This window comes from Mytilus galloprovincialis, chromosome 7, assembly GCF_965363235.1.
Source record: "Mytilus galloprovincialis chromosome 7, xbMytGall1.hap1.1, whole genome shotgun sequence".
In the NCBI taxonomy this organism is placed as follows: Eukaryota; Metazoa; Mollusca; class Bivalvia; order Mytilida; family Mytilidae; genus Mytilus; species Mytilus galloprovincialis.
The window spans coordinates 33,756,297-33,770,614 of record NC_134844.1 but is presented as its reverse complement, the minus strand read 5'-3'; the positions used below and the strand labels follow the sequence as shown (position 1 = coordinate 33,770,614).

Genomic DNA, 14,318 nt, shown 5'->3' with positions numbered 1-14,318 from the left:
TTTACGATTCCAAACAACAGATAACTGACAAACACCGCAACTGATTGATTATTGTTTACTGAACATCAAGTTGGAAATATTTCAAGCAGAGTCGGTAAAATGAATTCATTGGACTATAAATTCTGTTCAAGTTATATCAGTGTTTTAAATTACATTGACATCATGCTCCATCGTATAAACTTAAGGATGTATTCTTCTGATTTTTCAGTCTCGTTCAGTCTTGTTGAAATCTCGTTCTTGAATTATTTCCAAAAAATGTGATACAAGTGGAAAATATCAATGAAATTTAAAAATATCAATCAAACATAACTATGTGAAAAATTTGTGTATTTACAATGAATGGTTTTTGAGTAATCCAGTTTTCAAATTTTACAACCAATCAAGTCTGTATTTTTAGCCAAAATTTTGAGAAAATGGGTGAGGGATACAAAAAATGATTTTACAAGAATTATGTATATCCCATATCTTTTTGGTCTTTTCAAATTTCTTAGATATGTATTTTTTCAATCATTTAATAACAAAAAAGTTGAAATAATATGCATTTTGTTCTTAAAACTGAGAAAAATCACAAAAATACAAAATTGACAGCATGGTAAATTGTACACAAAAAAGCGTCAAAATATGAAAAAACTTTCTTATATTAACACCTACCTATAGTTTTTTTAAGTAAAATTTATTTAGATTGGTCCACTTCATCTTTATAGAAAGTATGAAAAAATGTTTAATTGTGGAACTGTGATTTTGTTCACGATAATAGCCCAAAAATAGGTAAAAATCGATGAAAAATGGGGAAATCATCAAAATTGGGCTTTTTCAAAGGGCCGTAGCAAAAAAAGAAGTGCACCACCATATTTTTTTCTTCACCAATTATTTTGTTACAGTCTTATTAACCCAAAAATCAGGTTAAGAAAAAAAGTTTAATTCTAGAAATTTTTGGCTCCTCAGAGGTGTACATCCTTAAACTGAATGAGCTGAATATGGATAAATAATTAATATGTCCCAAAATTTTATGGTGCTATAGTTCTGCTGTTCTAGAAATTGCTGATCTATTATAGTTGGGTTTTTTTCTCATTAGCAAATCAAAAATCTATCTTTGATTGAAAAAAAAACATTATAAAATTGCTTTCCAATGAAGTAAAAAAAAATCTTTTATAGTTAAATGAGATGATATGATAGGTTTATAATATTAAGAAATTTTAAAGTTGATACTGTACTGTTGGATAGCCGAACCTCGAATGACAATTCTAGACTATAATACCATAATTTAGCGCTAAAATTCTAGCATGAAGTTATCATGATTGATATAACTTAAACCGGTAATAACTTACTGCTGTCTTATCAAATTAAACATAAACATGTTTTGATTTGAACACACATGCTTAAAGTAAACACATACACATATTCCCAAGTAACCTTTATAAATACATTTAACCTATCAAAATTTTATTAACAAGATATGATAAAAAGGCATTTTGTACCCATGTAACGTTTTGCAGGGGACATGGAAATACTGGGCATCTGTCCATCAGTGTGTCTGTCCGTCAGTTCTTATTAGTGCTCTGACAGGTACAATTCTTGACAGATTTTTATAAAACTTATACTATAGATTAATATCAGCAATATCTCAGACAATTTCTATATTAATGGGGGCCAATCAACTTCTTTTAAAAGAGTTATGCCCCTTGCAAATATAAAATACATGCAACGTTTGGGACATTGGAACTCTGTTCTTTTATTAACCAGGTTTTCTATCAATCCTAGAAGTCTAAAGCAAATGTTTAGGACAAAATTTAAATATATATACATGATATCAGACAGATTTAAGGATTTTACTAACATCTGAAGGATATTATTTATTAGATTTTAAAGTACCTTTTCAATTTAGAACTTAACGAACAAAACATTGGCCTTCTGATTTCTACTTTTTATAAAAAAATTAGAATAGATAATGCCATCATTGCATATTTTTCTTTGATCTCATGTGGAAAAGTAGCACTAGAAGGATTATTATTAATCAATTTTCAATAAAGATGAAATAAAAAAAATCAAATAAAAATTAATGCGTTTTCAAGAAAAAATCATAAAAAAAACACTATTGGACGCTCTTTGTTGGCAAATTGTATACATTTTTTATTCTTCTTTGTACTTCCATGTACATGTCTTGATATTGTTATAAACTAAATGCAGAATTATTTTTGATGAAAAAAAAAATCTACGTCACTTGAGTGTAATTTTGTGTCCTCTGGCTAGTTTAAGTAATGCAGTTATTGACAGTATTGAATCACACAAGATAGACAAAACATGTTTAAAGAGCTCACACGGTGAGTGACATCAGATTTTCTGTCTTCATGACAAAAAGACTCAAAGTGATAAAGGAAGGAAATAATAGAAATTTTATGATTACAAAAGCGATTGATTTATGATTTAAGATGCTACAAAGAATTAATTACCTTTGATCCAGAATAATTCTAATTTAATGCGCAGTTTGTGCGAAGAAAGATTTAATGACTCAGATTATCACATAAATTCATTGTTCTTTTTATGGTTCCGCTTCAAAACACAGATGATGTTCATAATTTCTATTCATTATACCCCAGATATCAAGGTTATAGAAAGTATAATAATGTTTCTATCTGATAAATAGTAAATATTTGTTCCAAGGGATTCATTGTTGTTGGTGGTATGTGGTATGAAAGGTTCCTTAGCTATTCTTTCATTGAAATATCAATATCAAAGTTTCTTTCAAGTCATTTCTCATAAATTTTGGTGTGAAGTTGTAGGTAATTTTATAGCTTCTTGTGTTCTGTTCTATGGTTGGGTTGTTGTCTCTTTGACACATTCCCCATTTCCATTCTCAATTTTATCTCATAATTATTTGAAACAGTATAGTGATGAAGACTGAATTCGTTGTTTCATATTTTAAATAGAGGGGCTATTTACAGCTAACCACAGAATATGGGTTTTTCTCATTGTTGAAGGCCATTCAGTTACCTATAAATACGAACAACCACTTTATTTGAACTTTGGTGAATAGTTTTCTCATTGGCAATCATACCACATCTCCTTATTTGTTAATAAACTCATCAGATGGATATAAATAGAAATACATGTAACAAAAACACAGAGTTAACATGGACAGTAACTTATATATCCCAAGTACAAAAAGACATTAAGTACAGATCTCAGAATACTTGCAATTACTGATAGCTAGTTAAAAGCCAATAAAACAACTAATGAAAAAAATCATTTATCTGTAGGACTCTAAAGTGTGATGGGGACGCTAAAACATGATGGTCTGCGCTAATGTGCAATTGTTTGCACTTAAGCGTGATAGACCATTGTACTGTAGCAAACTATCAACCATCTCTCTTTAACGTGATACACCATCCTATTTTAGTGTAGACCATCACACTTTAGCTTGAACATGGCATTTTAGAGTCCTACAAATCTAACACTGAGGCATCAATCAATACACATCCAACGTCCAATGGATTTAGTGTGAAGACGTTATTAACTGTCAGTTTAACTTAATTTGTTCAATGTGCAATGTGCAATGTAAATTATAGGTAACAACAGATTGTAAAGTAGCTTGAAAGTTCATATGTGTAATATTTAGTTTGATTTTAATTTACTGATAACAAAATCAATATTTATGCCATTAAAAACAATATTAAAGATTTAGTTAATGTGATGAATAGGTAACCTTTTAGAATAACTTTATTTAATGAATTGATAGGTTTACCCAAATGGTATCTAAGTTTCAGGGCTTGGTTTATAACATCACCATAATTTGGATTTAGGACGTGCAATTACGTTTGAAAAAAGTTTTCTACAGTTGCAGTTAAACTTGCAAACCAAATCTTTGTACCTGTAAAAGAATTAAGTAAAGGTTTAAAGTAAGATTGTGATAACGAAATGCTTTACTTAATAATTTACTAGTAATACATAGATTGCACTCATTGAATTCCAAAACCTCACTACAGACATGGGAATAGAGAAAGAGTTGGGACACTGTAAAACATTGCCAAAGGAACATAACAGAGAGAAAAGAAAATTATTTATTTTGATGCCTTAATTTTAAAAAGACATGCTAGATATGATACATCAAGTACAAAAATGGACACTTATTGACAAAAACCATCAAAGCAACTATTCAATCAGTAACTTTGCATTTTAACATTTGAACTTTAAAAGAAAGTGATTCTGTTGGATTGTAATGATAATATGATATTAATTTCTTATTGAACATTTTATTGAGAAACATTGTTACAGTGCATATTTAATCTGTTATAAAACTAAAAATAACCAAGCTGTCTTAATTCCTTATCAGTCTTCTGTCATGTTGTTTAAAATACAAAAGAAAATCAAAACTCATTTACTTTGATTAGTTGGTTTTTATACAGAAAGATGGAGGTAAATAAGTCTAAAGGTACTCAAAACACTTTCAGTTTTACTTCTTTCGATGTGAAAGATCACCTGGGACTTTGAGTGAGCTATTCTCACCAATTGCAGACTGGTAACATTTTTCAAAAATATTTGAGGAACAAAATATGATGAAAAAAATTGGGGGTCACCGACTTAGTTTTGTCACTATAGCAACCTCAGGTTTGTGTTTTCCCGAATATTACCATAATATTTACTTGTTATCTAAACTCTCAAAAAATTCCTTTATATCCAACCTACTAGCATAATTCTTGTTTCACGTTGAACAGTAGATTTGAATCTATCAAATACATGTTCAAGAGTTTAAGAGTCATATTTTTTTTATCTTTAAAACTATGATTTATTTCATTCCCGCCAAAAATAAAACTTAGAAATGAAAAACGTTTTCAGTATTAAAAATTATCTACCAGTGATTTCTTAATAAAAAATTCAAGAAGGAAAGTGCCATGTGTACTCTCCAAAATAAAGCAAAAAAAAGTGTATGTCACCATCCTTTTAAAAATAAGTTATGAGTAATTTTCATGTTTTTTCCTCGTTCGTTTTGAAGAAAAGGTTGTCTTTCTTCAGAACATTGCATCTGACGTCATAGTACAAACTCTCCTTGCTGGCGCATTATGTGCAAAAAGTCACAAATTGGAGGTTTGAAACCCACATTTAAATTTCCAAGAATAACAACAATATTCACCTATTTCATTATCTGGTAATACAAGAGATTAAATGCATGTATAGATCTTACATGTATGATGTTGTTGCCGCACAATATTAACCTTCAAAAGCACCATCCGACGGAATGGAAAATTGTTAGAAATAACTTTTCATGCCGCTTTTGTTAGGAAAGTCTGTATTTGTCCTCTGCTCCTCATGTGCAAAATTGTTGAATATAAAAAAATGAAAGATACCACTGGCTAACTTACAGAGTACTTGACTATATCAGACTAGAGTCACTAGATGTGTGCGGTTTTTTTTTCCGCTTAAATTTCAGAAGTTTGCCATAACAAACTCATTTGCTACTGTTGACAGACGGACGTACAAAGGCATGGACAGATTTTTTTATTCCATTATTTTTCCCGACTGAGACAAACGTATAGAAATTATTCCAACTTGTTTATGTATTCATTATTTCTGAATATTTAAGATATAAGGAAATTAAAATTATAGGTAAAATATATGAATTAAAGTTTTTGATTCTAAAACGTAACACATCTATCATAAAATACCATCCCTGTCATTACTACTACTTCACGTGTTTTGAACAAACGAGACAGTAAATATAAAATACAAAAAGTTTTTAATTTTTAATTCAACTTTAATTAATTTAGAAATAATTTTCCGTTGAAAACTACAAAGTACGATTTCTCCAACAGGATAAAATATAATAAATCTAAATTGCTCATTTTGGAACTTAAAACAAAAACAAGATTGTTGCCAGCATTGAAAATCGAAATTTGTTTTCAATCTTTCCGGTCAGAGGTTTTATGTTGGATATTATTCTTGGAGAATTTTTTTTGTCATAAGTTAAATTTACAACAATATAGTTTTAAACACAGAAAATGATGATTTTAATTCACATTCGCTGAGAATTATTTTATTATTATGTTTTGCCTGACAGCTAATTTCCTAATGCATGTAGGGTAAAACTTTGGTTGGCTTTCTTGCTTTGTTTGCATAAATGTTTATTCAAGCTTTGTAATTAAGATTGACATCTTCATATATATATATATATATGTCAACCTGTATGTATTATATTTAAATTCAATTGGCCGTTATCAAAATATAATTATACAAAATATAAAAACAAAGCAAGCAAGCTAACAAAAGTGTTGATCTACATACATTAGGAAATTAGCTGTAAGCTTCAGTGAGATCAGGCGAAATGTTTATCATTTCTCCTTAAGACAATTTGAAATGAAACAAATGACAAACGACAATGACCCTTTGTCATAATTTTATTTTTACTATAAGATTTTGTCAAATAAGCAGTATAAATAAATTTAAGCTTCATTGCAAGATCCGACATTTTTTTTACGAGAATCATCCAGACATCAGTTACATTCATACGCAGCTAGGACGGACGAACGAACGGACAAACAGATGCACAGACCAAAAAATATATTATTTATTTATGGGGCATAACTTTCACATATCTAATTAACCTGTACACAATTGACGCAAATGAATGACAAAATTTACGCAAGTGAAAGAATAAAAAAAAAATGAAATGCAGATCGGCGCAAATATAAGACAAAATCTATGCATGTGAAGGACTAAAAAAAAAATGCAGATCAGCGCAAATGCAAAAAGTCGAGATCAAAATAATATATTTTATTATTTATATTAGAACAAAGGTTAAATAAAGTGTAGTATCTTTTGTGTCCATTTGTGTTAAATTTCCACAAGATATCAGCGTGACGCTTCATTCCTTTTGTCTTGGGAGACATATTTTTAAGCGTACACCATGTTGGAATCCATGAAAAACGTGAAATAGGAAGTTATAATTTGACGGTTTTTCATTGCTAGAAACAACGTCATAGAGCTTAAATGTCACTACCAAGATGCTTTAGTTGATGCGCATAAACAATAGGCTGTTTGGTCCAGTCAGCCTGGAATTGAAGCTGTGAGCTTTATTATTAAGTATTAAAGATGAATGAATGTAAGAACAATGTAATGTAATCTTAAAAAGTTTAATCTTTTTTTAATTGATTATTTTATAAAAAAAATATATTGCTCTTAATGGTTTTATCTTTCAGAGCAATTTAAAGTCTGAAAATTTTATTGTTTTTTTTTCATTTATTCTTTATATGTAGGTTTTATTTTTCATAACCCTTAAGAAGTTTAGGGAACCTTGTTTTTGCCTGTAAAGGTGGTAAACATTTACAAGAAACTTAGAAAAATTACAATTTAAGGAAAACAATATTTCAAAAATCTGCAAAAGGCAAAAATGATCCATTTAGATATATTAAGCAGCCAAGATAAATAATCTCATTTATATACATTATTCCTTTGTAGAAGAAAGACATCATTTGAGGATGTTCATTATAATTAAAGTTCCACATGACAATGTCTTAGGTATCTTAAGCTATTTCCAATATATTTAACTTAAGACGGATTGTACATTGAAAAATCACCACCTTTAATTAGATTCTACATGCAACAAAATAATCTTCTAAGAAATAGTATTTTGGGTTGATAAGAATCATGCTGATGAGACCGTACAAAGCTTGTACTTTTGTAAATTTTGAGTTTGAATACATAAATAAATATCAACACAATATATCAACTTCCTGAAAGATAATTAAATGTCAACTTACTGTCTTAAAACCATATTAAATAAGTTTCTTGTAATTATATATTAAGGAAAATATTGAACTAATGTATGCATACATACTTTACTAAGTCATCTATGCATGATTTTTATGCCCCCGCAACCTTTTTATGCCTATACAACTAAAAGTTGGGGAGCATATTGTTTTACCCCTGTCTGTCCGCCCAGCCCATAATGGGTATATAGTTATTTAGCATAACTCCTCCTACAGTTTGAATCCTAGGAAGTTTTCACTTTATGTTAAATCAACAAAGAATTTATTTTGTTTTCATTTATGTATCAAGTAAGAAAAAGGGGTTTAGATTAATTTTGGCATCTGTTAAAGCATGGTAGTGTAGTATCACCATAAAATACTGATTTTTTTTAGTTTTAATTACATCAATTAGGTTTAAGGACCTCTGTAAAATGCAGACATATATCTTAAATTTAAATGTGGGAGATTAAAGCTCTAATAATGACTGTGAAAGCAGGTGCTCCAGAGTAAACATTATTTCTCTAATTTTTGTGCTATTTTCACATTTCTTGATCGGTGTGAGAAAAAATATTTCTCCTCACTACTCTCTAGTGAAAAATTTGAATTTAGCAAATTATTGTTCCAAGGTTAATTATGGTGTCAAATTTTCTTGATTTCTGAAATTTTCTATTGTGACATCATGAAAAAAAGTGATGATGCCTGTTGACGTCACATATAAAGAACACAACTTTCTGCAAATCTTTGATAAAAGGAATGATAAAAATAATTAAAGGAACAGATTCCGCCACTATAACTTTAGTTTTACAATATTTCTCCACTATCAACCGTTAAATTTAAACTATTTGAAAAGCTCTGTAATCCTCACACTTTTAAAAATATTAGATTAAGCTGTTTCGAGTGGAGAAATATTGTAACACACATGTTGCAATGGTGAAATCTATATTTCGTCATTACTTTATCCATGAAAAAGGTAAAAGTTGACAATTTCTCAATTGTATTCTGTTATTTTTCTTCCTTTTTAGCTCACCTGACCTGAAAGGTCAAGTGAGCTTTTCTCATCACTTGGCGTCCGGCGTCCGTCGTCCGTAAACTTTTACAAAAATCTTCTCCTCTGAAACTGCTAAGCCAAATTTAACCAAACTTGGCCACAATCATCCTTGGGGTATCTAGTTTTAAAAATGTGTCCGATGACCTGGCCATCAAATCAAGATGGCCGCCACGGCTAAAAATAGAACACAGGGGTAAAATGCTGTTTTTGGCTTATAACTCAAAAACCAAAGCATTTAGAGCAAATCTGACAGGGGCTAAAATTGATTATTAGGTCAAGATCTATCTGCCCTGAAATTTTCAGATGAATCGGACAACCTTTTGTTGGGTTACTTCCCCTGAATTGGTAATTTTAAGGAAATTTTGCTGTTTTTTGGTTATTATCTTGAATATTATTATAGATAGAGATAAACTGTAAACAGCAATAATGTTCAGCAAAGTAAGATTTACAAATAAGTCAACATGACTGAAATGGTCAGTTGACCCCTTTAGGAGTTATTGCCCTTTATAGTCAATTATTAACCATTTTTCGTAAATCTTAGTAATCTTTTACAAAAATCTTCTCCTCTGAAACTACTGGGCCAAATTTAACCAAACTTGGCAACAATCATCTTTGCGGTATCTAGTTAAAAAAATGTGTCCGGTGACCCGGACATCCAACCAAGATGGCCGCCACGGCTAAAAATAGAACATAGGGGTAAAATGCAGTTTTTGGTTAATAACTCAAAAACCAAAGCATTTAGAGCAAATCTGACGGGATTTGATTGTTTATCAGGTCAAGATCTATCTGTCCTAAAATTTTCAGATGAATCAGACAACCTGTTGTTGGGTTGCTGCCCCTGAATTGGTAATTTTAAGGAAATTTTGCAGTTTTTGGTTGTTATCTTGGAAGCAGTGATAATCAAGGGCAGTCTCTTGACTACTATTATAGATAGAGATAAACTGTAAACAGCAATAATGTTCAGCAAAGTAATATTTACAAATAAGTCAACATGACCGAAATGGTCAGTTGACCCCTTTAGGAGTTATTGCCCTTTATAGTCAATATTGAACAACTTTTCATCATTTTTGTTACTTGTACAAAAATTTTCTTTTCTAAAACTATGGGCCAAATTTGACCAAACTTGGCCACAATCATTACTAGGGTATCTATTTTAAAAAAGTGTCTAATGACCCTGCCTGCCAACCAAGATGGCCAACATCAGTAAATACAGTAACAGGTGAGCGACACAGGCTCTTGAGAGCCTCTAGTTTTGTCTTGCTGCATTTCAATAATTAACTGCTGCATGTCTTTTGTGATTTGTACTGTGTAGTTGCTGCCATCTCAGAAGGATTGATGTGACACACCCCATTCCCTTTATAAGAATTCATCAGGTAGTAATAAATATGATATGATTGAATGCTTTATAATATATCAATGATAAGTACTTTTGTGCTTTTGAAATATTTATTTTGAAGATGTACAGAAGGTTTTTTCTTCTTTTTCAGATGAGAAAAGTGTGGTGATTAAGTGTGATTTAAGAGAGAGAATACTAAACCCAGCACAGCTTCCATTCTATGGAAATTTTGTAAGTAAATATCAGTTAGACTGCACTTATCTGATAAATATTTCCTGTTGAAAAGTTGAACATTTTAAATGTGTAAGCCATTTACTCCCAGTTTTAATTTGTGTGTTTTGGTTGTTTTTTTTTCTGAAGTCAATTGTATGGGTTAGCCCATGTTAATACAAAATGATTATTTGTTTAATGTAGTTTTTGCTTGTAATTGTTAAAAAATACATTTGTTTTGTAGTTTAAATTAGTCTGTATATGTATTGGTTTTTTTAAGACTGTCCATCCTGACTCTGCCACAATGAAGACCTTCCCATCCACCAGTAAAGCCCTAGGGATGTTTATTCCTATCTACAGGATCAAAATTCTGGGACTTCTGTCTTCTCAAGATTTGTGTGATTCTATTGTTTATGGAATGGTTTGTAAAATAAAATGATAATATAATAAATTTTGTCAATGGGCTATACTGTAAAAATTCAACATTTGATATGATTACCAGCTTAGATATTGGTAATCATTAGTGTTGAAAATGGTCACCTTACTTAGAGTAAACTATATATTTTTAATACTGGTAATTAAAAATTTGTGCTGTTGTGATAAGATTGTCAATGAGACATCTGGCCTCACGGTCATAAAACTTTCGAGCATGATTTTTGTACTCAAACTCGAAATCAACCAATCAAATTGCTGGATTTCATGTTTCGAGCATGATTTTTGTGCTCAGAGTACTGAGCAAAGTTTTATGCCTTCAAGGCCAGATCTCCTCTGAAGACCAAATGGTGTAGAAATTAACTACAGGTCACCTTATGACCTTCGACAATGATCAAAAGCTGTAAGTAAGACACAAAAGACCCCAAAATGACAAATGTAATAAAAATTCAAAGAAAACTAACAGCCAGATTTATCTACAAAACAAAAAAAGAAAAACAAGTATGATGTATTAAAGGCAGCAAACGACTGCCACTAAATTACAGGCTCCTGACTTGAGACAGGCACATACAGAATGTGGCATTGTTAAACATATGATTGTCAGTGCCCAAACCTCCTCCTACATGTAACTTTGGTGACACTCTTGATTAAAACAAATTAAAACAATAGTTAAATGATCACAAGGGCCTAAAAATATCACAAAGTTTATCTAAACCAGATGTTAAAAATTCAAAGAAACTTGCAACCCAATATTGGTCATTTGTAAAATAAAAGTATGAATGATGGTAAGAGTACAACTGCCATTGTGTTATAGGCTCAAGAGCATGAGGTATGTAGCTGGTTAATAAACTATCGATTATCCAGCCCTCCTCCTAATCTTAATTGGATTACATATATATCAATCAATGGCATCTACATTTACAATCATGTGTGAAAAGATATATTCAACCATGTTTTTGTTTTTGAAATTAATGCTGAAGGCAATTTAAAGCATTTTTAGTTATATTTAGTAATACTATTTTGAAAAGTTAAAATTGAAAAGCGAATCAGAAAATCCCATATAAATATCAAATTGTTGATGTTTTATGGATCTATTATTATGCTTGCATCTAACCTGATGTGTCTATTTTTGCAGCCAATGATAGCTTTAGCCACAAACTGTTGGAAAATAGATTGGGATGATCTCGAGAAAAATCAACAGCTATTTAAAGCATTATGCTATAAGCTGGTTGAAAAAGTAAGATTTAGTTTAAAAAGGCTACTTAATTTTTTCCCCATTTTATAAAAAATGCATTATGGCAAAATCTGGTAGAAATAGTAAGATTTAGTTTTAAAAGGCTGCATTATTTTCCCTCTTTATTGTATAATAATATCCATTAAGTTATAACTTGTAGAAAAAGATAGAGGCTGCATTTTTTCTTTCCTTTTTCAGAGTCATTGTATAGAAAATACATTATGTTATATTATAAGCTGGTAAAATAAGTAAGATTTAGTTTACAAGGCTGTATTATTTTCTCTTCTCATTGTATACTGAAATTAATGCATTATGTTATAATTGGTAATAAAAATGTAAGATTGAGATTACGAGGCCGCATTTTCTCTCCTCATGGTTTATAAAAGTGAATGGCACATCATGTTATAACTGGTAGTAAAAGTAAGATTTAATTTCCAAGGCCACATTATTTTACTTTCCTTATTGTTTACAAAACTTAATGTTATAAGAATTAGTTAATTAGGTTACAATATATACTATGGCACATACAATAAATGTATCAAAGTATTAAATCAGAATAGTGAAATGTTTGTGTTGATTTTTAATTGAGATTTTTAAACAAAGAACAAAAATTCAAGATTGATTATGACCATTTCAGGAAATGGTACCTACTAATTAGACATACAAATTTTGTTACAAGTTTTTATTTTGCAAAACCCTACCTCTCCCAATGTCCACATTTTTTTTTTTTAACATTGCAAAGTTTTTTGAATTTACAATTTACTTTTGCTGTTGTTTATGAAGATACTTGAAGTAATATAAATATGATCACACTGGGCTTAAAAGAATTACAAAATTCATCTCATCCATATTTGAAAATTCAAAAGAAACAACTTGCACAACCAATATTGGTCAATTATATAAAATTGAAAAGCATATATTATTGTAAAACATATACTAAGAAACATTAATAGAAATAGTTACAATCTTTATTTGTTTTTGGTTAGGATCAAATTTTAATTGGTGAATTAGAAAATACTGTATCAAACAGATCCCGGTCGGACCAGGAAGTAAAACCCAATGGAAGTTTTGTATTCTTGCCTGCTCCTAATGGCACATTGTTGGTTAAATCTATTGCTGTACAGGAGTTGTTACTGCCATGTCAGACAGGGACATCACTAGATGGTGCCACAGAAGAATCTTTAGACCTTATAAGTTCATCCTTACAACAGGTTTGTCATAATTTAATAAACATCATCTGAAAAAGGTAGCAAAATGTCAGAATTCTATATTTTGAAAAAGTCCTTTTCTCCAATACATGGTTAATAGATTTAGATATTACTAAGAATCTAAGGTTCCGACTCTTTCAGACAAAGTTGACAGGAAATAAATTTTAATCTATTCTTTTTCAGACCAATTTGATTAAAAATATCCAAATGTCTTCAGGCCCTTGTACATCTGTGACTTTCAAATGCTACGAATAGAACATTCCTGATGAAGATAAATGCAAAAAAGCTCTTCGAATGCATGAAATTTATAAAATGTTATTTTCATTTCCAACTATATAGATTAACCTTCGTTTCCAGATTACATCCTTCATGTCCTTGACATTAGTTTTTTAGACATAAGTTAAATACCATTTGGGCATTGATATCATTGCAGTCTTATATCTGTAGTCATATTGATAAGTTGTTAACATTTCTTATTGCATTTATTCTAAGAAAATATTCTGCAGTTTCTACTTAATTTGAAGGTATCTCATGATTAAATAATGTAAGTCACTGATACAAAGGTAAAATTTTATACTTCAGCTTATACCTAAATAAAGATCACTTTGTTCACTGATTTTTTTAAAAACCAAATAAAGAAAATATAGACTTAAACATAATAATGCATAATGTGACTTATAAAAAAAACCAGTATTTTTAGCTTTTTATGTAGGCCAAGCTTAAACTACAATTCAGTGATGCTATTTCAAAATACATTCAACGTCTATCGCATTGAACTGTTTGATGTAATATGTTCAATTTGCAACAACACACAATAAGTTTTAAATAAATTAAACGCTGAAAATACTGTAGTTTGCATAAAAATCAGGCTAAATAATTATTTTAAATAGGTCATTTTTTATTGATTGAACCTCATTTCATTGAAACTTTGTGTTGTCCAAGTTGTTTCTTCAAAAGAAAGAACAATCATTTTGCAAGGAAATAACTCCATATAGGTATACAAAGGAAATTAAAAGAAATCATAGAGATGCTAATTATATTTTATATTGCTTTAAGTATTTACTTGGTCAATGATGTCATTCACTTGCACTTCTATGATGTCATAACAAAA

General features: G+C 30.0%; 1 protein-coding gene across 1 annotated transcript in view; it reads left to right on the top strand.

Annotated features, from left to right (window-relative positions):
• The window catches only part of LOC143082829 (meiosis 1 arrest protein-like), a 33,648-nt gene that overhangs the window by 13,262 nt on the left and 6,068 nt on the right, over positions 1-14,318 (top strand). Inside the window, exons 8-11 of the mRNA XM_076258706.1 lie at positions 10,275-10,354; positions 10,614-10,754; positions 11,901-12,002; positions 12,986-13,210. Of these exons, the coding sequence (XP_076114821.1) occupies positions 10,275-10,354; positions 10,614-10,754; positions 11,901-12,002; positions 12,986-13,210 (548 nt within the window). The remainder of the gene's footprint in view (positions 1-10,274; positions 10,355-10,613; positions 10,755-11,900; positions 12,003-12,985; positions 13,211-14,318) is intronic.